The sequence below is a fragment of the Pygocentrus nattereri genome, chromosome 1 (genome assembly GCF_015220715.1).
Source record: "Pygocentrus nattereri isolate fPygNat1 chromosome 1, fPygNat1.pri, whole genome shotgun sequence".
In the NCBI taxonomy this organism is placed as follows: domain Eukaryota; kingdom Metazoa; phylum Chordata; class Actinopteri; order Characiformes; family Serrasalmidae; genus Pygocentrus; species Pygocentrus nattereri.
In genome coordinates this window covers 7,623,561-7,649,114 of record NC_051211.1, presented here as the reverse complement: position 1 = coordinate 7,649,114, position 25,554 = coordinate 7,623,561, and the positions used below count along the sequence as shown (strand labels likewise).

At 39.6% G+C, this 25,554-nt stretch overlaps 1 protein-coding gene across 2 annotated transcripts in view; it reads right to left on the bottom strand.

The window, feature by feature from the left end:
- The window catches only part of hdac5 (histone deacetylase 5), a 144,493-nt gene that overhangs the window by 95,732 nt on the left and 23,207 nt on the right, over positions 1–25,554 (bottom strand). For both annotated transcript variants that reach the window (XM_017700558.2, XM_037537859.1), the window contains exon 2: positions 19,325–19,557. In XM_017700558.2, coding sequence (XP_017556047.1) covers positions 19,325–19,346 — 22 coding nt within the window. In that variant the 5' untranslated portion in view covers positions 19,347–19,557. The remainder of the gene's footprint in view (positions 1–19,324; positions 19,558–25,554) is intronic.

Genomic DNA, 25,554 nt, shown 5'->3' with positions numbered 1-25,554 from the left:
TACTTCAATTTTGTCAATTTACCTGTCTAAAACAATGAAAATGTGGCTCTGTGTTACCGACGATTATGTTTAATGACTGAGGTATGTTTGTTTATATTTATTAGGAGTGGTTGATACCACAGGGATGGCTGCATGATGTATTAGCGTAATGCATGCTGGGTACTGTAGTGAAAGAACACTGATGAACAAAAACATGACAATATAAAACTGAATTTTGTCAAACTGAATACTAAAAAGCATAAAAAATAATGATTAAACTCTGGTTTTAGGCTGGAATGCCCCTTTTTTCATAGCTGGATCACAACACTGCATTAAGGATGGGCAATATGACAACATGCTACTGTTATCAGTGCACCTAGAACACAGAACAACCGCATGTATCATAAAAAGACCTGCAAACAACAACGTCCCATTCATGATAACTGCATAAACTGCACAGTAACAAGTAGCTGATTGTCTCTCAGCCCATTATGGCATATTTTTCCTCTTTTTTTACCCCATTTCTTTCCTCCTATTCCTTATTTTTTGCAAATACTGAATTAAAATAAGTCACTGTAGCTCTTCAAGCCTTTTTTTTAATATTATGCTGCTTTGTTTATATATTTGGTCTTGTACGTAAACGTCAGAAACAAAAAAATATCTTAATATTTATTGTGTATTGTGGATGAATGTTGTGTCGTTACACTCTATACTGGTATTTGGTTGGAATGACAATAAGATCTCTTGATTAATATATATATTTTTGATTTAAATACTCCTGTATGTCCACCTGTTTCCGAGGAGATGGGATGTCTGCCTGTTTTCTTGACTGGACACACACACACACACACACACACACACACACACACACACACACACACACACACAGGTTGGAGTGCCGTATTAGTGGAACCCAATCCAGCACAGCCTGGCCCACGGCCTGCCAATACATCCTGAGTTACAGCAGCGTGATCGATGAACAATTCGTTGGCTGTCTCGATCATCAGTAGGCAGAATTTCTCAGGTTTACAAGATCCAATTTGCATGTACAATCAAGTCCAGAACTAACAGCCTTCAAAGAGGAATTGAACCTCTTAAAGGAGGCGATAACAGGTCCAGGCTTTTATTCATCACCACTATAACTTCAGAATAACTCCGTTTGCGCCAGAGATCATGTACAGCACTGCGCAAAAGCCAGAGAGCAGCCTTCATTTATTTCCTTTCCAGTCTTTAAGTACAAGTTATTCATTTTCAGTGTCAGGAAAAAACATATATTGAAGAGAAAATTAGACAGAACCCTCAGCAACTAAATAGAGTCTAATTTAATGTAGTATTTGGTGTGTCTTTATTTCAGCTTCTATTTTTTTAAGGAGACCTGCTTTCAGTTTTTAAAGAAGTCTACGAAGACATTTTTCCACACCTCAAAAGTTCAGTCTTAGAAGTTGGTTGCTTCTCATGATGCAAGTAATCCCAACTATGTTTAAATAATGTTGACAAGAATTCCAGATACTGTATGTATTTGATGTTCAGTCTTCAGTTTTCTGTCTTTTGTCAATTTCCTTTTCTCAGTAACGGCTTCTTGACCGCTACACGTTCTTTCAGACCCACAGCGTTGAGCTGTCATCTCACCATGTAAGGATCAGTGTGTGAAACAGCCCCTTGTAATCGGGTGGTCCCTGTGTTCCACTGCAGGCTAAACATGAGTACTACTTTGGTACTGAATCTAAATGAACGTTTTAAAATGCTACAGCATACGCTAAGCACAACATAAATAGATAAATTCATCATCCATATATACGCTATTCAATCTACAAAAACCATGCCACTGTATTTCTGACCAGCATCACATATAAAAGCCGGTGTCAGTGACGTATGTGCACTCTAACAACTTCACACATGTAATAGTGATACCACAAGCCAGTCTGAGCTACATAAGCAATCTTTCACACAACCTCACACATGCCTGCTTCTGCTCAACATCGCAATTCACTGCGTCTTTCTGTTGGGATTTTTAAATATATTTTTAGGAACTCCTAAAAAAATTGCTTTCCTGGCTTACAGGGGGTCCAAAGTGTTATTTAGGAGGTCTCAGACCCCTTGGCACCCCCCATATTTTGCAACCTTAGCAAGGTTGGCAGAAACACTTTTTTTTCAGACTTGAAATAAGAGTGGAGCTTGATTTTCTCCTCTCCCTCAAAGATTGAAGCTTTGAGTACTGTTTATCTGATGGGGACAGTTCTGTTGGTCTACCAGGTCTGTCAAGAGTCCTATTTTCTTTACATTTTGTGATCACTGTTTGAACTCCAGTTTTGGAAATACGTGTTTTTTGACTTCTTTACCGTTGACATTCCCTTTCGTTGCGCAAGTGGATTATCTTCTGTCGATCCTCCTTTGAAACATCTCCTGATTCATGAATAACTTGATGGCTGTTTAGACTGGAAATAAAAAAAAACAAACAAAAAACAGCGGTCTCTGACTTGTGCACAGTACGGTACATCTGACTTTCCTCCAGTCCTTCTGTTTGTCTGCGTGTTACTTGTCAGGGAATGAGCCGTCAGTGTTTTGCTAAATTGGTGGTTGTGGCAGTGAGCTGTGAAAGGCAGTGTACATACATGAACTCACTCACACAGGCACATACATAGAGCTAAAAAAATCCTTATGAGGACACGCATGGCTGAACACATTATAAAAAAAAAATCAAAGGCAGATATTAATTACACACACACACACACACACACACACACACACACACACACACACACACACACACAAATTACAGACAAGCAAACAACCTTTTTTGGACCCATCATTTGATGACTCATATCAAGGCATAGACAGAAGCACTTGCATCCAAAGTGTGGATACACACACACACACACACACACACGCACACACACGCACACTCAGGGGGCGCATAGAGATTCTCTCTCCTCAAATAGAACATAGCGATGACTCATTCACTGCACAGCCCCAACTGCATTGCTGTGCCCTGGCAAAAACACACACACACACACACACACACACACACACACACACACACACACACACACACACACACACACACACACACGTATATATAGTTATATGCACACACCTCATCAAATTACATTGTTGACTTTCAAAGTGACAATAAGTTTAACACGTCCTTAAAACACCATCAATCTTTCTGCAAATTTCAGTGGCACCGTTTTGTTAGCAGTTTACCATGTCAGAAAAAATGAAACATAAAATATAAAATGTGCCATAACTTTTGGACAGGCCACAATTTGTGTTCTATTTTATCTCAATATGTTAAATTCTGCAAATAAACAGTAACTGTGCATTAAAATGTGCCGATGTGTTCTCTGTAGAAGATGTGTAACTTATTTTCACTTAGAAACAACAAAACATGTCAATTGACTAGGGCCAGTACCTGGAATCACTATTCGTGCATTCATTATGCATTTCATTAGAGGAAGATGGAGAGAAACATTGGCCAATATTTCAGGGAAATGCTGATTTTATGTATTAACAGGACTGTAAAATGTGACATTTTGACATGTATTTAAAGATGTATGCAAAAATTTGCACACCCCAGGTCAAATGAAAATAAGGCTCAATCCCATTTCACCCCTTGCCCATACCTCTTAGCCCTAACCCTCCCTTTTGTGTGTTCACGTCTAGGGTAGGGCGTCCTGATTTTTGTTGAAATAGAGGGGTAGGGTGAAGTGTTAGGGCTACATGGTCCTAAACAAAGAACAAATAGCAGGATGGCTTAACAAGAGACCATAGAAACGCACAAATGTGAGTATTTCTCTGTTAAAATTCAGATAACCATTTTATTATCTTGATTTAATGTTGTTACAACAATGTATTACAGTCATTTTCTTCATAACAAGCATTTAAATTGCTAGAAGTATGCTGTCTCAATAGCCAGCTAGCTAAATTTCCATTTAGCTCTGACACATGAGGCACCAGAACGTAGCAGAATGAGAAGCTGGCGAGTGACTTCAGCTTCATATCACCAAAGAATTAGGGGTGGGCGATAATGAATAACTGGGCACTGCTAGTAGCCTGTTAATGAAGTAATGTTCTTTTTTATTTGAGGCTCCCATTTCGCAGGGAAAGATTTCAAACACTACCCCCTGTTGCTCAGTTCCAAGGGGCAAGGTGACACCCGGGGTAAAAATGAGAAACTGGACTGGGCCTAAATGAACACATCCTCTACAGAGAAGATACTTTTGCACAATTTAAAGCACAATTACTGTTTATTTGTTGAATTTAATCTATTGGGGGGGAAAAATAACATCAAATATGGCCTGTGCAAAACTTATGGCACATTTTATATTCTATATTTTATTTTTTCCCAATATGCTAAATTCAGCAAATACAAGTGCATGAATGTGAGCACGTTGCCAAGGTGGACAAGATGTTAAGGATGTGGCTGAGAAAGTAAAGACAGGCTAGGCCAAATACTTACTCTTGGTAGCTACGCCCAGAAAGGGTGAAAACACATTGCTCTGACAAACTAACTAACATGCTGGCACTGAGGAGAAAAGACCTCACATCACCATCCAATGCTGTAGCAGTTAGAGGCAGATTCCATCTCTCGTCCAACATGAAGACCTACAAATGTCACGTGACCATTTGCCATTATCTAACAGTAAGCCTACAGACCTAGGCTCATTCTGTGTGAGGTCTGTTGCTCCTCCCCTTCAATAACCCAGATATCCGTTTATTAACTGTTACAGAGGCTCAAATGTCAATATTACCTGGAATGTAATATTCCAATATTTCCTTCTATTAACAGATTTTTCTATTTTGGCTCTACAAATCCCCAGTAGTTCCAGCCTAAACAGCCTAAAACAACTTTTTCTTGTCTAAACTTATCACTGAAGTACATGTGAAACATAATTTACAAGCAAATCTCACTGCTAATGTTACCAGCAGATCTACGGAAAACTTTAGATAAATCTACAAGCAGCAAACTAACAAAGACACAGCAAAGCTGAAAACGCCAGCTCCAAAACAATGTTACTGAATTACTGAAAGTAATATAAACATTTGGATGAAGCATATTTTGCACAATCATTTAGCTTTAACAACAACAATTGCTTTTTAAATGAAAACCAATCTTCTTTAGGGTACAAATTGAGCAAGTAAGACAAGGACATCAAACAGTTTGATTAATCACGATTAATAATTTTGACAGATTAGTAAGCTCGACAGCCATAATGCATCCATGCACAAACATGGATTCAAGCATTAATATGGTCAGGTAATGACGGCGAAGAGCCGAACTCCCGGCAGCATTCAAAACCAATAGGGGGACTCAATTTCCACACAATTTAGCTTTTATATATACACAACTAGCTTCAGATAGAGGACACCCACACCAGGAGGAGTTCAGAAATGCATGTGCGCTTGTAGTTACAGGGTGCAAAATAGTTTTCCTATAGGAGGTTCAGTGTTATCTAATGTGCGATTGTTTATTTAATCAGTTAACCTTAAACATATATAGGCTAGAGACCGTAAAGATATTAGGAGCAGCTTCAAAATAAACACATTTGGGCTGAATTGCTTTCTTCATAAGGTAAACGGCAAAATCCAGAATTGTGGCCAGTTTTACAAACAACAGAACCCCCAAACAAAAACAACTTCTGTACATTTTGTACATCAAAACTTTATATACATTCATATTTCACTCTACACTGTAGGAACTACCTGACGGACTACAACTCCCATAAACACTCAAACTCATCCTGATTTGCAGTTTTTGCATGTGCCAAGTAGTGGAAAGAGTTCATAGATGGCAAATAATAATGGGAGTGGCTCACGTATTACATAATTGAATATAATTTCCTGGAGCGCTCGGCCTTGACCAAACATGTGGAAGGAACAACATGTGCGCCCACACAAGTTCTTTTGCACGTGTGCGACTGATCTTTCTCGTCTTCACGCAAGATTCGTTTCTCCTAGCAGGTGCAACAATATTGTCACACTGTACAGCCCTGAGAAATCATTTACACACACCAGTCCTCAGGACGCAGTATCGAGAACAACCCGTTTAATTGTAATTACGAGATGCTAGAAAATGTTCCAGTAAAAATGAATTATGGCTGTTTTCTAAAGTTGCAGGCCACAATGGCAAATGGCAAAAAATGAGTCCCCCATGTTTATCCTATATGCATCACATTTACAATTAACAAGCATGTTTAACATAAAAACAAAAACACATCCTCTCCATATTCTCTTCGTCGTACCTGTCCAGTCGGGGAGCAAAGTGAAGGGGTTATCATGGTAAAGCCAGCCAGACTGAGGATTTTTAGCATTTTATCCACTCACCCACCTCCATCTTTACCAGGCTTTGATCAATCAGCCCCACTGGCTTGTTATTGAGAGCAATGAAGATTACTGAGCTATAATTGTGCTCGTTTTCTGAACAGGTTGTGGTGGCTTTTTGTCAAAGAAACTGATGACATGCTCGATTAAACATTTACTTCTCCAAATCAAACTCACACAAATGTCACACAAATTCTTTCTTTCACTCCTCTCTGAACTCTCTAATATACTTCATGGTCATGGTCACTGTTCTCAATCGTCAGCACTGCCTTTGGCAGTAAAGCTATATTTTGATAAGACAGCCATGTAAAAATGCCTTCTAGAGTTCTAGAAAGAAGTTGTAACTCGCTGTGGTGTGCCATGAATGTTGGAGCTAGGCCTTCAGTTTGGGCCATAAGTATCCAAATGCAAATTTCTGCTTGCACCCTTTGGGACTAAAGTAGTATGTTGGCAACGGCCATTCATATCAACTTTTTTTGGCCATTTTAGATTAAACACAGATATTTAAGCCACTGAGACTCTTTCAGTAAATCGTCTTGGCACAGAACTGCTGCTGTTTTCCCTCCAACTGAAATGCATTGGTCAGGCCATTTTCACATTCTCATTTCTGTATTTGACAAATCCAGGAGCTCCAGAAGGTCTACAGTAACATAATTTTTCACAAAATTGGTCCCGACCAGGGGCAGCACGGTGGCGTGGTGGGTAGCGCTGTTGCCTCACAGCGAGGAGGGCCTGGGTTCGATTCCCCGGCCAGGCGGCCAGGGTCCTCTCTGTGTGGAGTTTGCATGTTCTCCCCGTGTCTACGTGGGTTTCCTCCGGGTTCTCCGGTTTCCTCCCACAGTCCAAAGACATGCAGTCAGGCCAATTGGACATGATAAATTGTGAGTGTGTTAGTGACTGTCTGTCTGCCCTGCGATGGACTGGCGACCTGTCCAGGGTGTATCCTGCCTTCAGCCCGAAGACTGCTGGGATAGGCTCCAGCATCCCCCCGCGACCCTGACGGAGAAGCGGCTTAGAAAATGGATGGATGGATGGATGGATGGTCCCGACCATTGGGAATCAAAACACGATTGGTTGATTCCACTGAAATCCTAACAATGACAGAGCTCACTTGGCTGTCTCTACTTCGATACCACGGAGACGGAAAAAAAAGAAAATTTGAACTATTTCGTTTCTAACGGCAACGTAATAATGACATGAAAGAATTACTACAGTACTTACAGAGTTTAAATACAAAGTATGATGATCACATGAAACAAAAATTTACCAAAAAGAAATCATTGAAGACCTTCCCATCTGCCATCATGTTAATCATCAAGGTGGGAAAGTTACAGTTACGGTGATTTCTGGCAAAATCTGATATAACGAAATTAGTTCCATGTCCAACCAAACAGCCTCTGGACCTTGCCAGGGAGGGTGAAACATGTGATTCATGGTGGATATTTATAAATGTGTGAAAATTCAACTGGTCTGGAGGGCTGTTAAAATGGAAAAATGCAACCAAAAAAATCCAACAAAAGTAGCCAACAAAACGGAGACTCATTTTAGTGGCGAAGATGTAAAATACTGTGGCCAGGGAACATCAAAGACTGTATAAACCCACACAAATGTCATAAGTGCACTTTACGGAAAAAGGAAAATACAAGAAATATGTAGGATATGACCCCTTTGATCCTGCTCAAGCACGTCTTACTCCACACTTCTTCAGCTACAGAATCTTTTTTCCAATTACCACACGGTATGACTCACGTAAATATTGTGCTCCAAGTATAGATATTCAAGTGTGGCTCCAAACACAATGATGGAAAAACAATCTTCCTAATAGCCACAAAGATGCAGAAATGCAAAAGAAACTGAAAATAAATTTGTTATTTTAATCAGAATTAATCACTGCGTTAATAAGCAGTGACTGACTCAATGCTGGCTGTCGTCTTCGCCAAAAATCGGGATAAGAGATGGGATACAGCTGAACAACAAAAACTGCGAGGACATCACAAATATCACACAGCATTAATTATTAATGCATGTCTTCGGTTGGCATTAGCTATGGCAAGCGAGCGGTGCTTGATAATTAAAAAGCTGGGGAAAGATTTAGACAACACGGAATACAGATTGGAGTGGTGAAGATCTTGTGTGAACAGAATTAAGAGAACTACAAAGAGGATAAGTGTTGTTAGTGTTGCTGTAATCCAAGCCAACTAAAGCATCAATGTATAGATATTAGATGTCATCGACTGTCATTATTAACTGACAACACCTCCAAAGTACAACTGTTAAAATAAGCATTTTTCTTTCCGGGTGTATTTCCGAAGGAAACATGGTATCGGCGGATCAGTGTGAGGAGAGAGGGGAGGTGAAACATAATGCTATTAGTTAACATTATGTCCCCGCCCGCTGGTGCACAACGATGTTATCGAAACGTTTCACAGTCATTATATCATAATGGAGGAGTGTGGGAAAACGATTATTTGAGGCTGTTGAAATATTCGAGGGTGTCGTGCATCCCTCTGATTCCAACTCACCCAAAGACTCCATTTCCCAGAACCCCCTGGGAGATTACCTGACTGTAGAACCTCTGCAACCACCTATCGCCATTCTCAATCACCTGAATACGGATCAGTTTCACCTGCTCTGTTTGTCCCCGTCCTAGTTTAGTTTATAGGCCTGGGCTTTAGACTAGATTCTTTGCGAGCTATTGCGTGTCCTAGTTGAGTTCCTGAGCATTTCTTGTTTGCTATTTTGTGTTATTGTCACCTTGACCATGTTTTTGGACTTTGCCTTTTTGCCTTTTCCCTTTTTTTGGATCTGGTTGCCTCATCACATCTTTGTTACGTTTGTCCTTTTCTGTATTTTGTCCTTTTTGTATTTGACCTGCGCCTGTCGTCAAACCCTTTACCATTTCTTGTTTGTTTTTATTTTTACCATGAACGTCTGGCTGGTTCTATCACATCACAGAAGTTCTATAATGACCAAACAGAAAACGAGTTGATGAACGGATATCCAGTTCACAGCAAGGAAGGTAAAGGCAAATAAATAAATAAATAAATAAATAAATAACTTTAGGCTGTACGCTTTAGGAGGCTAAAAAAATCATGCCGAGGAATAGACTTGAAAATCTGTTTTATTACTCAAAATAGCTAAGGAAGGTCGGAGGAGTAACAGAGGCTGCCTTTTAAAATGAGGTAATGAGCTGACAGTACCGGTAAGCAGTACAACACTGGAAGGTGATGGAGACTCTACTTTTATCCTAGATCTTTTCTCTTCAGTGAACCATGTGTTCACAGGTTTGACAAATATCCTTTCAGTTCCTGGGCCCAGCTAACAGGCTTTGTACCCCTCTAGCAGACACTTGGCATGGGGCATGGTGACCTTAGGTGCAGCTTCTTCAGAGCCTCATTCACTCAGCAAATAAACTCAGTAATGTCAACTAAAGTCAACAAAAAACCATGTGTTTCCTTGAAGGTCCAAATGCAGAATTTTTGGCCCATCTTATTAAGTTTCAACTTTACTTTTTTACAGTGTATATGAGTCCATGTGTCAAGCTGACCAATGGCTGACCAATGGTCCAATTCTATAAACTGCTAAGAAAATAAATAAATAAATAAACACACTACGTAAAGCTCAACGTTTCTCTCTCACAGCTCAAGTTGGTGTCTTTTGTGACGTCTCGCTGGTGAGGCTGGACTGTTCATCATATCCCCAGCTGAATAAAGGGCCCTCAGAATGGCCGGATGCCCTTTCCTTGTTCTTCCTGAGTCACACGGTGGGCCGCTAATTAACCCTCCCACACACCCGGGCAGTATAACCATGGCAGCTTCAGAACCACTGAAAGACTCAAGAGTCTCACCTGGTGGGTGTGTGGGTGGGTGTGGGTGAGGATGCAAGTGTGTGAGGAGGCTCATTATTCTGTAGATGACTAGCACACATTATGTAGATTTATCCCACTTTCCGTGACGTTTTACCAACTGAGCATCGACGGACGGCACGATTAACTCCTTAAACTCCAAGAAACTCATTCCTCATTCTCATGATAGCTTCTTCTCCAGTGGGTATCCTGCTCTGCTTTGTGGTTAGTCATTTTACATCTCAGTAAAATGGTCCATTACCCTTAAAAAAAAAGAAGTTTCTGGTCACTCTGAGCAAAAAAAAATCCTACTAGACTCTCTAGCAATAGTCCCTTTAGCAGGTTGCAGTGGGGATTTTTTGCCCTAATGTGACACAGATCTCATGGTTTCAGAGCTGTGTGGACACAGCCACGTATGTGGTCCTAGATCATATCTAATTTGGGCCTATGCAACCTGAATGAAAATGGCCAGATCGGAATTCATGTGTTATATTTCCACTGCACATGCAGACCATTCAGTGTTAACTTGGCAGCAGCGACTAACTTCACCAGCCAATGCCAATAAACAAAGCATCTGACCAATTTTCACCATCATCTCACTCTAATAACGAACAGCTAGGAGCTATTCATTGTAAATGACCTACTCAGTGGCGGTTTGCTTTGTTGCTTGATTCATTTGTTGATGTTCACGACGGAAACTTCGGATTTGAGCACAAAAACGAGTACTAAGGCTTGCAATGTAGACGTCTGACTTGCAAGGCTAATGACTTCATACCTTCTAAATTAGTTTCATTGTAGTTTAGTTTTCAGGCCAGTTCACTCAAAAAGAAAGTAGTTTTCGATGTCCATGTGATTGAACAGACACGAATATTTACATACTTATTATTTTTATATTTACATATCAGTGCCACACATGGACCAGAATCATAAGAACACTGATTATTCAAAGCATGAATGAAATTAGCAGATTATTTAAAACGACATAAATACAATAATTACGATATCATGAGCGGACGGAGGTTATTTTGGCCGGTGCAAACCAAGTTTAGTTTTTTTTCTATTGTGAGTTCCAAGTTTTATATGTGGGCTTCAGTTTTTCCTTGCTTTGAGGTGTTGAAGTTGATAATTAGCACAAAACGTAAAAAAATAGTGAAGTTACTACTTTGTTGCAGCCTCTATCCATAGGAGTAAACTTCAATGTTCAGCCCACCCACAAATTCATAGTGCCCATCCACAACAACCCACACTGGCTCCACCTTTGGTCATAAATAAACCAACCCTTCTGCGTAAGTCTAAAGGGTTAATAAAAGACGAAGCTTCTAAAGCTTCTAAGTATGTATTGAAATCATTCAAGTCAGGCCTCATTGTAATTATATTTGAACAGTGCAGCTAAATGACAATAATGGCTCTACACTATTAAGTGATAAATGCAGGTCAGGACAAGACTACGAATAAGAAAGCACTGCCTGAACTTTTTAGGAAAACGTACGTCCCACAATTCTGCAGCAAGTCTGAAATCGCTGAATAGGAGCTTTTTTGTTTGAAGTGACTCGGCAAGAGTCGCCCTCATACTGCCATTTATACAAAGCTCCACTGTCCACCTGCAATCATAGCTATACTACACATCCTTCCTTTCGTTTTCGCTGGGCACCAGCAAACATCCTGCCAAATGTCAGACTTGCTCGTAAAATCATGATGGTGAAACAAACACACGCAGGTCGAGGGTAAGAATCAATGAGCTGGCGTCAGCCAGGGTGAACGGCCCAATGAGCAGACGGCCCTCGGGGCGGTGGCGGAGTGGAGAGGGGCCACGGCATCCAGTGACATTCAAAGACGTCACCAGAGGGATGGAAGGTTAATAAAGGTCTGAGCAGCCATCACCACTTCCAATTATAAACAGCAGAGATAGGAGGGGAGAAGTGAGTGGAGGGACTGTGTGTTTAGTGCGGAGGTGGAAGAATGAGTGGATGTGAGTGTGGAGAAGAGGAAGAATGCATACAAAGAGTGGGAGAGAGAACAGGGCTGTGCGTGTGTGTGCTTGTGTGTACACACACACACACACACACACACACACACACACACATACACACACACACACACACACACACACACACACATCACGCACTCAATATTAACCAGTAGGGCAACTGTAATTGCTGCAATTTCTTAATTAAAGCCCATACTTTAAAAAAGTTCTTCAGGGTTCTTAAAAGTGAAGACAGTCATTTCATAAAGAACCATTAAGAGCCTTTGCATGATGAAATGGTTCTTCAGACTGGAGAATGTGTGGTATGTGGATCTGTATAGCATCAAAAAGGGTTGCAGTATTGCTGCATTGTTGCTTGTTGATGTCAAGCTTATAACAATGGAAGAACATTTTGGTCCTATAAAGAACTCCTTCCAAAAGGTTTATATAGAGCCATATCCATCAATCTGAACGATTTCACCACGCAGAGAACTTTTTGGTTCTACATAGAACCACTGCCTACTAGAGAACCCTTGAAGAACCATCATTATTAAGTGTGTACATTAGCAAAAAATACTGTTTTAAGTTTTAAGTGGAAAGACTGAACCGAACAAGAATTGGAGAACTGCCTGCTGGACCAAACAGAGGCAACCAAACCTTTACGTGTTACGACGGCACAACCACAGCTTACTGGCTGTTTGACACACTATGTTCAGGGATCGAACCTCAAGCCAAAAAAAGGTGGAAAATCTAATAATATTGCAATATTAGTAAAAAAAATAATAATAATAATCGCAATTAAATATTTACCACAAATTTTTCAGCCCTAATTATCAATAATGTCAAAAAACAAAAGTGCCAACAAATATTTCTACTGTCCATTTGTCATTTATGCCATCAAAGTAACGTTCAGCCTGGAGCGAGTTAACGACTAAACCTGAAGAAGACAGCAAATCGCTGATCGTGCTGAATCTATGTGAAGAGATGTGAAAGAAAAAGAACCAGCAGAAAGTTAAAAAGCAACATTTGCTAAGTTTTTTTTTTTTTTTTTTTAATGAAGAATGAAGTAGTCACATACAGCATGAGTCTGGCTTAGCTTACCATGGAAGCACAGAGTTCTCTTTAACCACTGGAAAGGAAAGCATGTTGGTTTTGATTCTGACGCAGCAGAGCCGTCAGTAAACGGCAGCTTTTCCTCCAAGCTGATGTTCTGACAAACCAAACAAGTCCTTGCAAACATTCAGTTTGCACTGTAAGTAATTTGTCAGAACGAGGCAACATTTACCCTTACAAACATCACTACAGCTCACCATTGCATATCGCTGTTGTTGGAAGAAAACCTCGTATATCCATTTTTGACATTTTTCAGTTTTTGATATAATTTGAAAATACTTTTTGGCCTTTGCATTGTATGTAAATTTCATGATGAATGGACCAAAAGAAATGGCCTAAAATGAATCAGAAAAACATCTGGTTCCATTGACTTGCATTAAAAGTAAAGCAGGTTTTTTGCTTCTCCTGTAAAGTTTCCATTTTGGAGATATGAGGTTTTCTTCTGACAACAGCGATGTTTCCAAAGACTATTACCAGCATTCTAAGCCACATCAGTTTGTATTAATTAGACATATTTAGCAGCTGCTTCAAAACACTGCTGAAACTTACACACATTATCTAGCTAACTTTGTACAGCTGGTTAATTAGCTTAAAGAATGAATTCACATTAATAATCAAATATCAAAATATTGTGTTATTCTGTAGCCTTTGTAACAAGTTTAATTAGTATTCGAATAGTACAACCTCATTTCAGTGCAGCCAAGAAAGGCCACACCAATATCAAGAAAATACATTTCAAGAAATTAATTCTTGTACAGAGGGAATTTTGAATGAGCGCTACAATGTGATGAAAACACAGAATGCATAATTAGTTCATTCGAATAGGACCTGATAGATTAATCCATTACAAAAATACTAAATCAAGTAATTAATATGTTGCATGAGGTCCTGGTGCTGTACAGAACTACAGTCCTGCAGGATGTGGTCTAAAAGTGATGCCCCAACATGACAATGACAACTGTGGGATTTTTCATACATTTCATAAACAACGGATAATACTGAGACATAAATATTTATAAAATGTAAACAGTCACTCTGACTACTTCTAAAAGTCATCAGAGTGACCGTACCACACCCACAGACAGCAAAGACTCCCTTCAGTCACCGTGTGCCTCTGACCAACGTTGCCAAACATTAGATAGAAAGTAAGGAGCTGGATATTATTTTCCTGACTGAGGTGAAGATGCACCTGATGCACAACAAGGAAAAAAAGACAAAGGAGAAAAGAAGAACCTGTTGAGAGGGACCCTTTCCTGCCTATTGCTGATCTATTCCTGTGAGAAATTGTCATTCGCTATTTTTGGCCTCTTGCACATCTTTTAAAAGCAAACGATGAAAGACGTCAATGCTGAAAACAGAGGAGTGCCAGTCTCAGGAGCTGTTCACAGCATGAATAAAGATTTGGGTGTGCCACCTTTAGCATCAACAGAATGAAAGTGAAACATAAAAATTATTTTTTTTCCCTTCCATTTCCAACCACTCTGTCATCCTCAAAACCCATTCAGTCTTGCAGAAATAACAGTCATTCAAAAGACATGCAAATGATAAAGATTTCTCCTCATGGCTGGTGCTACTCTGCTGCCACCTTAAAACCTTCCATCCTTCCAATCTCAAGACCAGCCAGTTACAGCTCTGACCTCCCAACAAAAGCTGTTCCCCAAGGACTCACTGACATCATGTTCCCCTTCAAAGAGACTCTAACATTCACAAAACCAATTACTCAACCTCACCTCAGCGGTCTTCAAATTTCTTTCTTATATTTTATATGGACTTGAACTGTCTAAAAGAAATATTTCTGAGGAGATTAGATATAAGATGATCTACTACACAAACTGATTAAAAGATACCAAGAAAATTCGGTAACACTTTATTTGAAGGCTGCCCACATAAGGGCTTCATGACGCATTCATAAGCAATGAATAATGTGTTTATGAAGCACTGCTTAAACATTTGTTAAGTGCTTATGTCGGTTCTCGCAACCTAACATAAGATGTTTTATTAAATAAATGACATTGTACTGACATAATAAGAATAAACGTTGAACACATTTACAGCACTAAACATATTTAAACCCTATACATAATTGCATCAATCATCTTATCCATGCCATGGAGGGAAGAGGGGGTGGTTTCCAGGCATATTTAACCTGATATCAGTACAAGAATGCTGACATAAATACTTATGTGTAGTGTTTTAAATGTTTAGTGCTGTAAATATGTTCAACGTTTATTCTTATTATGTCAGGACAATGTCATTTATTTCATAAAACATCTTATGTCAGGTTGCGAGAACCGACATAAGCACTTAATAAATGTTCAAGTAGTGCTTCATAAACACATTATTCAGTGCTTATGAATGCGTCATGAAGTCCTTATGTAGGTAGCCTTCAAATAAAGTGTTACCGAAAATTCAAACTGTCCCCAAGACAACTCAATGCTGAAAGGATGTGTAGCTGTCAAGGAACCATTAGTGAGAAAAGGAAACAGACAAAAAGAAAAGAAAAGGCACTAGAAACCATGTGGAATACAGTTTTATGGGCTGTGATTGTGAACACTTAGATCTTAAGAAGCAGAATATTTCGTCCGGCTGTTATAAGCTATTCCATTCATTTTTCAATTAAACCGTCTCCTCCACCTTTATAATGTCTCCACTAGACAAAACTGCCGTTTTACTTTTCATTACAGTTGTTAATGAGTATATGTACTCATTGCTAGTCTTTATTTCAGTGCTTATTTTCGTTAATGATATTACCTCCACTGCTTGTGTTGTTTCTGACACTGCCTAACAAACAGCCATCTATAAAATATGGGCAAAACATCAACATCAACTATCCTGGAGCCTAAACTTTGCCTATATGTCTGGTGTTCAGATGTCTGATGGTGAACATGCACTGGCTAATCACCTTTGGGAAATTTAGTTTGCTATAAATTACTTTAAACCAAGCAAAACGAACAAAGTACACTTACATTTACAGCATTTTGGCTGACGCTCTTATCCAGAGCGACTTACAATTTGATCATTTTTACACAGGAAGGCGAGGGCAGTGTTGGGAATCTTGCCCAAGGACTCTTATTGGTATAGTGTAGGGTGTTTACCCAGGTGGGGATTGAACCCCAGTCTACAGCGTAGAAGGCAGAGGTGTTAACCACTACACTATCCAACCACTTCTCCTATAGGTTTCACCCTACTAAATCCAGCAAATCCTCAACGTTTCCAGTACAGCACGCACCAGGTCAGTCCAGTGGAAAACCCTTTGGCAATCATGAAACACAACTGCCATCAAAAATATGCAAACATCTCCTGCTTTCCTACTGAGAACAGAAGCAGCTGACTGCTCACTAGCAAGGTGAATGAGTTCCTGATTCGTTCCAGACTTGTGAGTAAAAGCGCTGACCTAGGAACAGCTTTAGCCTTTTATTTCTGACTTATTATGGTGTTCCGTAGAGGAACAGTATCAACAGTATCACCTGAGCTGTTACCCACTGCGCGTGTCCCAAACACAAGCCAGTCATGTCCTTCCAACAAAGCAATTAAGCACACAGTGAGAAAGAGGGATTTGCTGCCATCGTGTAGGCATTAATTTGCCACTCCTGATGGATTCGCTCTACTTTACCATTCGGAGAATCTACACCGTATCCAAGCACCCTTATGGAGCTCACAGTTGCTGTAATCCAAACTAGAACAGAGCTCTTTAGGGAGCAGCACAAAATATGCTACTTTGCTGGTACAAAGCCCACCAAAAGTCTGGAGACAGCTTGCTTCATTTGAAATTTTGTTTTCAATGTTTGATTTTTACTCTTACTTTTACTTGATTTTTACTCTCACTTAACTCCAAAAGTGCCTGTGTGAAATGCTTTGGGTATATTTAGCCTCAATTCTAGTTTTTCAAAGAACATCTTTAATATAAACAGTAGGTTTTCCCCAAATAGCGATTTCACATTTTATTTTCCAAACTACTGTTAAAAGCACAGTGAAGCTTTTTGGCCCAAATGTGGTTTAAACACTTGAACGGTTAAGAGTCCTGACATCACAACAAGGCGGCTTTGACATTATTCCCACAGGTGTATCGTCAAGAATATAGACCTGCCTCATACTGTAGTCGACATCACGCCCATATTAGGAACTCCAGGTCTAAGCAGGTATTCGCTGTGAGGAAAATGAATGACGCATCACTGAATCTTCTAAGATTATTTAGCAGTAGAAATAGAAATAATACTACATGCTACAAACAAGCTAACACTCCTGAACACTGATATGATGTCACATAAACGTAAGTCTACTATAAAACTTCAACACTATTATCTACACCGATCAGGCCTAACATTATAACCACCTCTTTGATTCTACGCTCATTGTCCATTTTATCAGCTCCACTTACTGTATAGCTGCACTTTGTAGTTCTACAGTTTCAGACTGTAGTCCATCTGTTTCTCTGATACTTTGTTAGCCCCCTTTTACCCTGTTCTTCAGTGGTCAGGACCCCCATGGACCCTCATAGAGCAGGTACTCTTTGGGTGGTGGATCACTCTCAGCATTTACATTTACAATTATGGCATTTGGCGGACGCTCTTATCAAGAGCGATGTACAGTTTGATCATTTTTACACAGGAAGGCCAAGGTGGTGTTAGGAGTCTTGCCCAAGGACTCTTATTGGTATAGTGTAGGGTGCCAGTCCACGATGTAGAAGGCAGAGGTGTTACCCACTACACTGCACCAACCACAGCACTGCAGTAACACTGATGTGTTGTGTGTGCTGTGCTGGTCGGAGTGGATCAGACACAGCAGTGCTGCTGGAGCTATTACACACCTCAGGCCACTGCTAGACTGAGAATAGTCCACCAACCAAAAATATCCAGCCAACAGTGCCCTGTGGGAAGTGTCCTGTGCCCACTAATGAAGCACTAGAGGATGACCAACACAAACTGTGCAGCAGTAGATGCGCTATTATCTGACTTTACATTTACAAGGCGCACTGACAAGGTAGGTGTGTTTAATAAAGTGGACAGTGAGTGGACACAGTGTATAAAAATTTAAGCATCACTGCTGCGTCTGATACACTCAGTGTTACTGCAGTACTGAGAATGTACCCAAATACCCAAATAGTACCTGCTCTGTGAGGGTCCATGGGGGTCCACGGTTTGCGTGGGGTATTTTGATTACTGGTTTTATGACATCAGTTCAATTTATGAGTGTTGGCTTGCATATAGCAACATTCATATATCAACTACTTAAGTTTAGAGAATCTAGTGGTGTTCAAGGGAAAACGTACAAATGTATCGAGTTTGGAGCATCTTTGTTTACTAAAGAGCGCAATAGCAGGGAAGACCCAGAGTTCCTAATATGGGTATGACACCCACTACAGAATGATGGCACGACTTCAGAGGCCTTTTGTCATTTGCGATATTGTTTTCCTCTTAACAAAGCTTATTAGATTTCTAATGCAGAGGCAAAAGAACACATTTCTGACTTTTAATCTTCTCTTCTGACTTAATAATGTGATTTCTCAGTGCCTTCATACTTACTTTGACAAGTAAAGAACACAAACACAGAGCCTTAGGCTTTCATTTTGTTTGCGTCACAAACTACCTTTTTAACAAGCCATCATATGAATAGAGATTTGCTTCACATTTCAGTTCCTGATGAAACAAATTAGTAAGTGTTTCCATAGTGATGCGCATTGCTGTCTGAATGTGTGCCCACTCAGAAACTATGGCAGTGCAACCAACAATAAGAGTAGCATTGAGTTTCTTTTATTCAGTGGCAGAAAAACACAACAGCACACAGAAAGCTCCAGTTCCGTAGGCTGATCCATTTTACTATGACCATATGCATCTAAGCACAGACACTTGCTTTGAATGGATCACAGACGAGACGTTATGTAAAGAGTTCATGGTATGTTATTGTAAACTACCAAATAAAACGTGCTCCTTTGAAATAAAATAATTTTTGAAATGCTAGGTATCCCCAACTTTTGAAAGGCAGTGTATATACCGGGCTCACAGCCCCATTTGTCCTATTTGCCCCATTCATCTAAAACCTATGCTTTCAAATGCACGGAATTTTCTTCAGCTGATGTTCGAGAAAAGCTGTAAGAGCCTTACCTGGTGTGTTGGATGAATTCATGGACAGGGATCTCACTGATCTTCCCTTCTGGCTTTCAGCAAGCGATGTGCTCAGACAGTTGCAGTCAGCAAGTGTGCGTGAGAGCGTATGTTTCCACTGGGTGGAGGGGGCTCGGTGCTGGAGGCTGCAGGTCTACAGCGGGTCTTCACTGTCAGCCATGGCTGGAGACATCAGAAGAGCCAGGCTGCAGTAACCAGACAAACCAACCTCACTGCAAACAAGAACAAGCAATACAGAGTTAACAGAGCTGTTAATAGAGACATACATGCTGCAGCAGTGATATTTCTTAGTGCTTCCCATAAACCTGCTCTAAACAAACCTGATTTGACTCATCTTCCAACACCTAAAGCCTTCATGAGCTGAGCCACTTTAAAAAGAGGGAAAAACACAAACCAGGAATGGCCTAGAGTCTAAAAAACTGCACTGAATTCCATAAAAACATTTCTGAATCATAGAACTACAGAACTGCACAAAAGTCAGAGATCACCTTTTGATTTATGTCATTTCTAGTCAAAATGGCCATTAAGTACAAATTATTCAGCAGCAGGAAAAGAACAACCAAACGTAAATTACACAGGAGTATTTAGTGTTTCCACTCTTTGCCTTTATTACAGCTTCCATTCTTTTCAAGAGACTCGCTTTCAGTTTTTCAAAAAAATCTCCAGGGATATTTTTCCACACCTCTTCAGTTCAGTTTTAGAAGTTGGTTGCAATTTCTGCTTTGCAATCCAAGTCATCTTAAACATATTCAATGAGGCTGATGGCTGGATTTTCTGCTCTCTCTGTTTATCTGATTCTTGTCCTGATGGTCAAACAGTTCTCAGAAATATTTACTTTAACCGTTTTAGATGCGCTTGACAAAGAAATCTGCTGACGTGTGTTTGTTCGTGTTTATGTTTTGAACAGGTTCATGTTTAATGGGAGTAGTTGGCCATAGTGGTTTACAATCTGGGGGTTTGTAGTGGTATATACATATAGTAAAATTGCATGTTGTGGTCATTTATTTAAGTGAAAACCCTCTACACAGAACAGTCTTTGTCACATTTTAACACACAATGACTGTTTATTTGCTCAATTTAACATACGGTAAAAATTAAAAAAATTAAAATAAAATCTAAAATGTGCCGTAAGTTTTGTACCAGACACATTTTTGATGTTATTTTTTTCTCAGTATGTTAAACTCAGCAAGTAAAAACAAATTCAGCACTAAATCTTGCAGTAAACTCATCTATAGAGGACGTGTTGACATATTTTCACTTAGAAAAATCAACTAAATATTTTGACCAGGGGGTGTTTTCTGCACACGTTTGCACACTTCACCATCAGCTTGGCTGGGGGGATCTCTCGGCTGTTAAAGTCAGTGTCTGAGGTGTGAAATGCTGTTTCTCTGAGTGAGAGGGTAGCAGATCGCCTCCACCAAAAAGCAGACACAGAGCTGTTAATGGGATGACTCATGCAGCCTCTAGTCTGTGGAGACGGGGGGGAACTGCTGCACTAGAATACCCACGCTGCCTAGCAGCGACTGCACAAGCAGCAGGGTACTACATTACCCACGCTGCCCAAAAGACTGGCAAAAAAAAAAAACTTTGGCCCCTAGGTGATGACCAAGGGAGCATTTTCAGACAGCCTAGATTAAAGCGATGGCTCTGCTTACTTACACTGCATGGCATTCTGTTATGCATTAAACTGGACAAAAGCCCCAAGTTTAAACTTCTAGATTCACCGCTGCTGTTTTGAAGCTATGTGATGTATTTTGTCCATTTTATAGATGACAATATGTCATATAGAGCCCTAGACCTCATAAGCAAGTCTACTGAAGATGACTTCACAGCTTTAAACAGTGTGAGTGAAGTGAGCGATGGTTTATGCAAGCAGTTTGTAAGGATGCTAATTGGTAGAGTATAAGCTTTCATTACTTGTCAGCTACACTAACCTCATAACTCCAGCGAACAGACTGAAGAAGCAAACTTCAGACATCACGTTTTGAGGGAGGTGGTAAGATTTTCCACCAAACCTGTCCTGTGTGTGTTCGTTTGGGCAACATTTTTTCTGAACAATAACAAATGTCAGGGCTACAAATATGGAAATTTGAAAGACAAGGCGGTTTGATGTGAAACTGTTTACTGTAGAGAAACTTAATAACTCAGATTTTTACAGTGGTGGTGATGGGAACCAGGGGGCACTGCTGTGTACAAAACAAATACAGCCATTTTACTATGCACATTAACCAGTCAACCTGCACATGCCTTCTAAGGTTTTGTTCATAATGATGGTAAAATGAATGTGTAAAATAACTAAATAAATATGTGTAAATCAGAAAAAATAAGATTTCCATAAGATTAGCGATGTAACTGTCTTTTTTATTCATTGTATGAAACTGTTAAGGTATAAGCCGTAACAATTTCATATAACGTGGCCAAATTTGCAGATCAACCACTCAAATATCTACCATTATGAATTATGTACAGTCAATCCAAGCTCTACTTTTTCATGGGAGTGAAAGCAGAAAAACAAACTCATTCTGTGAATTTAGAATTTGTTGGCATTAGCCATAACACTATTGTCGTAACAAAAGCTTGCATCTCCATCTTTGTCGTTTGTTCGTTTTTGACACAATTTGAAAATGCATGTTGTCCTTTACATTATGAGTGAAGTTCAAGATGAATGGACCAAAAGAAACGGCCCAAAAAAAGTCTGGTTCCACTGACTTACACTAAAAGTACAGCATGTTTTTCCTTCCCGTGTAAAGGTATCATTTTGGAGTTTAAGTGATTAAGTGATACTTTTTTGATCCCACAACTGGGGAAATTCCACCTCCGCATTTAACCCATCCGTGAAGTGAAACACCACATACACACTAGTGAACACACACACTAGGGGGCAGTGAGCACACTTGCCCGGAGCGGTGGGCAGCCCTATCCACGGCACCCGGGGAGCAGTTGGGGGTTAGGTGTCTTGCTCAAGGACACCTCAGTCATGGACTGTCAGCCCTGGGGATCGAACCGGCAACCTTCCGGTCACAGGGCCAGATCCCTAACCTCCAGCCCACGACTGCCCCAAATATATAATTATAATATATATTTGATATATATTTAACAAACAAATAAACAAACATTACTCATGCTGCCCAAGAAACATGTTAAGACTAGTTACAAAGTTAGACGTTACAACTTTTCTTGTGTTCAAATCCCACGACACGTCTCAATGAAATCATTTACTGCTTTTCGGTTTATATTAATTTACCAGTCTTGTGTACCCACACATACATTTTTACTTTTTTGTAGCATAACATGATTGTGAAATCTATCTTAAATAATTGCAATCATTTCAAATATTTGTGATCATCTCAAATCATTGCAATTAAGCAATTACATAATAACTGTGACTGGCTTAAAATGGAGCAATTCACATCACACCCCTCTGAGTGACTCATCATAACAATTTACTTGTGCAGAAAATTAGAAAAATGGGTGGAATTCCTCTTCAAACTTTGTTTACATCACAACACTTTAATTATATATATATATATATATATATATATATATATAGCTGTGGAATTCAATTCTGATGTCACCAATGAGGTGTTTTTGATATTCAAATTCAAACATATTTGTCAACAAGGTAACAGCAGACACTGTAAACAGGGTAAAAACTCAGGCAAAACAAATTACCTTCATCAACATGAAACAACATATCGCCAGCAAAACCGGTCCTTCACATGCATGAAAAAACAGCTCAAAACCATTGCTAAAGATCAGCTCTGGTCCAGGAGGTCCGCTGCCCTGCATATTTCAGCGTTTTCCTTGCTATAACACACCTGATCCAGCTAATCAGCTCATTAACGAGCCTTTCCTGGGTAGAAGTGAGTGCATTAGAGCAGGGCAGGGGTTTATTTACATAAAATTATCTGCATGTTACATCACCAACATGCACCACACAGGTAGCAGCATAATTAGATTAACCATGGAGAGGCTTTAATAGCTGTTTTGATGAGGCTGAATGTGGAGGGGCCTAGAGGGCAGAGCTGTGGAGCTGGAGCAGCAACCGTTTCCTCTCCCACTGTGTTCTCTGGCTTCACCTGCTGGCCACAGCCTGCAACCGCACTCGCAGGAAGTGTGGACGAACCCCACGTCAGCTCCATCACAACACTTCCTGCCCTGTTGCAGCACAGTTCCTGCCACTGACCCACGGTCCATTAACCTCACGTTTGAAGTTTTCCTGCGAGCCACAAATAGCTACCCACTGCTTAGGACACAAACACTATGAACCTGCTCACTATAAAGTGCACTGCATAGATCATAAGACAATGGATTTTACATCCTGATGGTGCATTAAATGTCCAAGAACTCCATTTGGGATTCAGCCACTGGCAGCACGTCTCCCTACTGGATATTTACTACACCATTTGATTCTGAAAAACATATTTTGTGACCCATGTAGTGCAAAGCATCAGAAGTAGGGAGCGATTTGCATTGTAATAATGATACCTTAGCAAGTGAAAAACATGTTAAATACAATCAATGTGTCTAATATTTCTCGATATGAGACTGTTATAAGAATATTTTAAGATTCTTTAACTCTTTTCCAGACATTCTTCCTTGATTTTTGAGAAATCGTGTCTTCTGAAAGGGTCTTCTCATTGGTAGATAGTTTGGTAACACATTATTTGGAAAGTCCACCTTAGATGCTTTGTAGATGCTTTCAACTAAATATCTACTAAATTGACCATAATCTTCTTTAACTCTAAGCCTGGTTCTAATCCTAACCCTAAACTTAACCTCAACCCAAAACCTAAACCCAACCCTCTTTTTTCTTTATATGCTTTATTATTTATATCATATCGCTGTTGTCGGAAGGAACCTCATATCTCATTTGCCAGCGTTTGAAATAATTTAAAAATGCCTGTTGCCATTTCCATAGCGTGGAAATTTCATGATGAATGGACTAAAATAAACAGCCAGAAATCAACCAGAAAAAAGTCTGGTTCCACTGACTTACATTAAGAGTAAAGCATGTTTTGTCCTTCTCCTGTAGAGTTACCATTTTGGAGATACAAGGTTTTCTTCTGACAACAGTAATATATATATTACAGTAATATATATATAGACGCAGCGCACGGTCAAGTCTCAACATGAACTACGGTCAGCCGACAGCCCTAATATATATATATTATATAGACTTGACCGTGCGCGGCGTCTCTCATTAAGAGTAGAGGAGTGAATGTCTGTGTTTACATGCAAAGATTTTTCCCAATCCGACTGAAAACAATCGGATTACAGACTCAGACTGAGGTGTTTATTCTCACTCTGCTCAACTGCCTGATGAAAATCTTTGTTTACATGCTTGCTACAAGTAAAACGATGCAAAATGACGCACATGTGTGGAGTAGCTCTCAGAGTAACCGTTACCATGACAGCGAACATCCCGTGAGGTCCAGTCGTGTTGAACGGTATAAACCTTTCGGAACTTACACGTTCCGATTGGAATGTAATCGGATTCAGGCGTTTACACAGATATTCTTCTTCTATTTAACGGGTTATTTAGAGGATTACCCACCTCGTTCAATCGGATAGAAATTGTATTCCGAATGGTGTTTACATGGACGTATTCTATTCCGATTGAGGTGTTATTCGGATTTTTAACGGATTATTAGGCTGTTTACAGTGCTGTAGCTCTGTGGTATGACACTGTATGTCTTTAATGAAGTCCAACTTTGTGTAATTTATTTTTGTTTGCGCAGGACTGTGAAGTCCTATAGGCTGTGACTGAATACAACTTCAGCACAATTGAAGTTTTATGTAGTTTTTATTTTCTTTTGTTACACGTATCTGAACTGAGACACAGTAATATGTGACTACGTCTTATATTTGAATAAAAGTGAATAAAATTCCCTTACAGTTTTCTCTTGTCCCAGCAGTTTTTAACATCTAGCATAAAATGTGTTCACCATTTTAATTGTAACATTTCACTTAAAAATCGCAATTAATCACGATTAACTATATGAAATTCTGAGATTAATCGTGATTAATTTTTTCAATTGTTTGACAGCCCTAATATATATATATATATATATATATATATATATATATATATATATATATATATATATATAAAATATATAATATATATAGTTGCAGTCCTACGAGATGTTTTGTTGATTTTCCCCATGAAAATTAACACATGCTCTAAAGGGAAGTTCATTATGGTA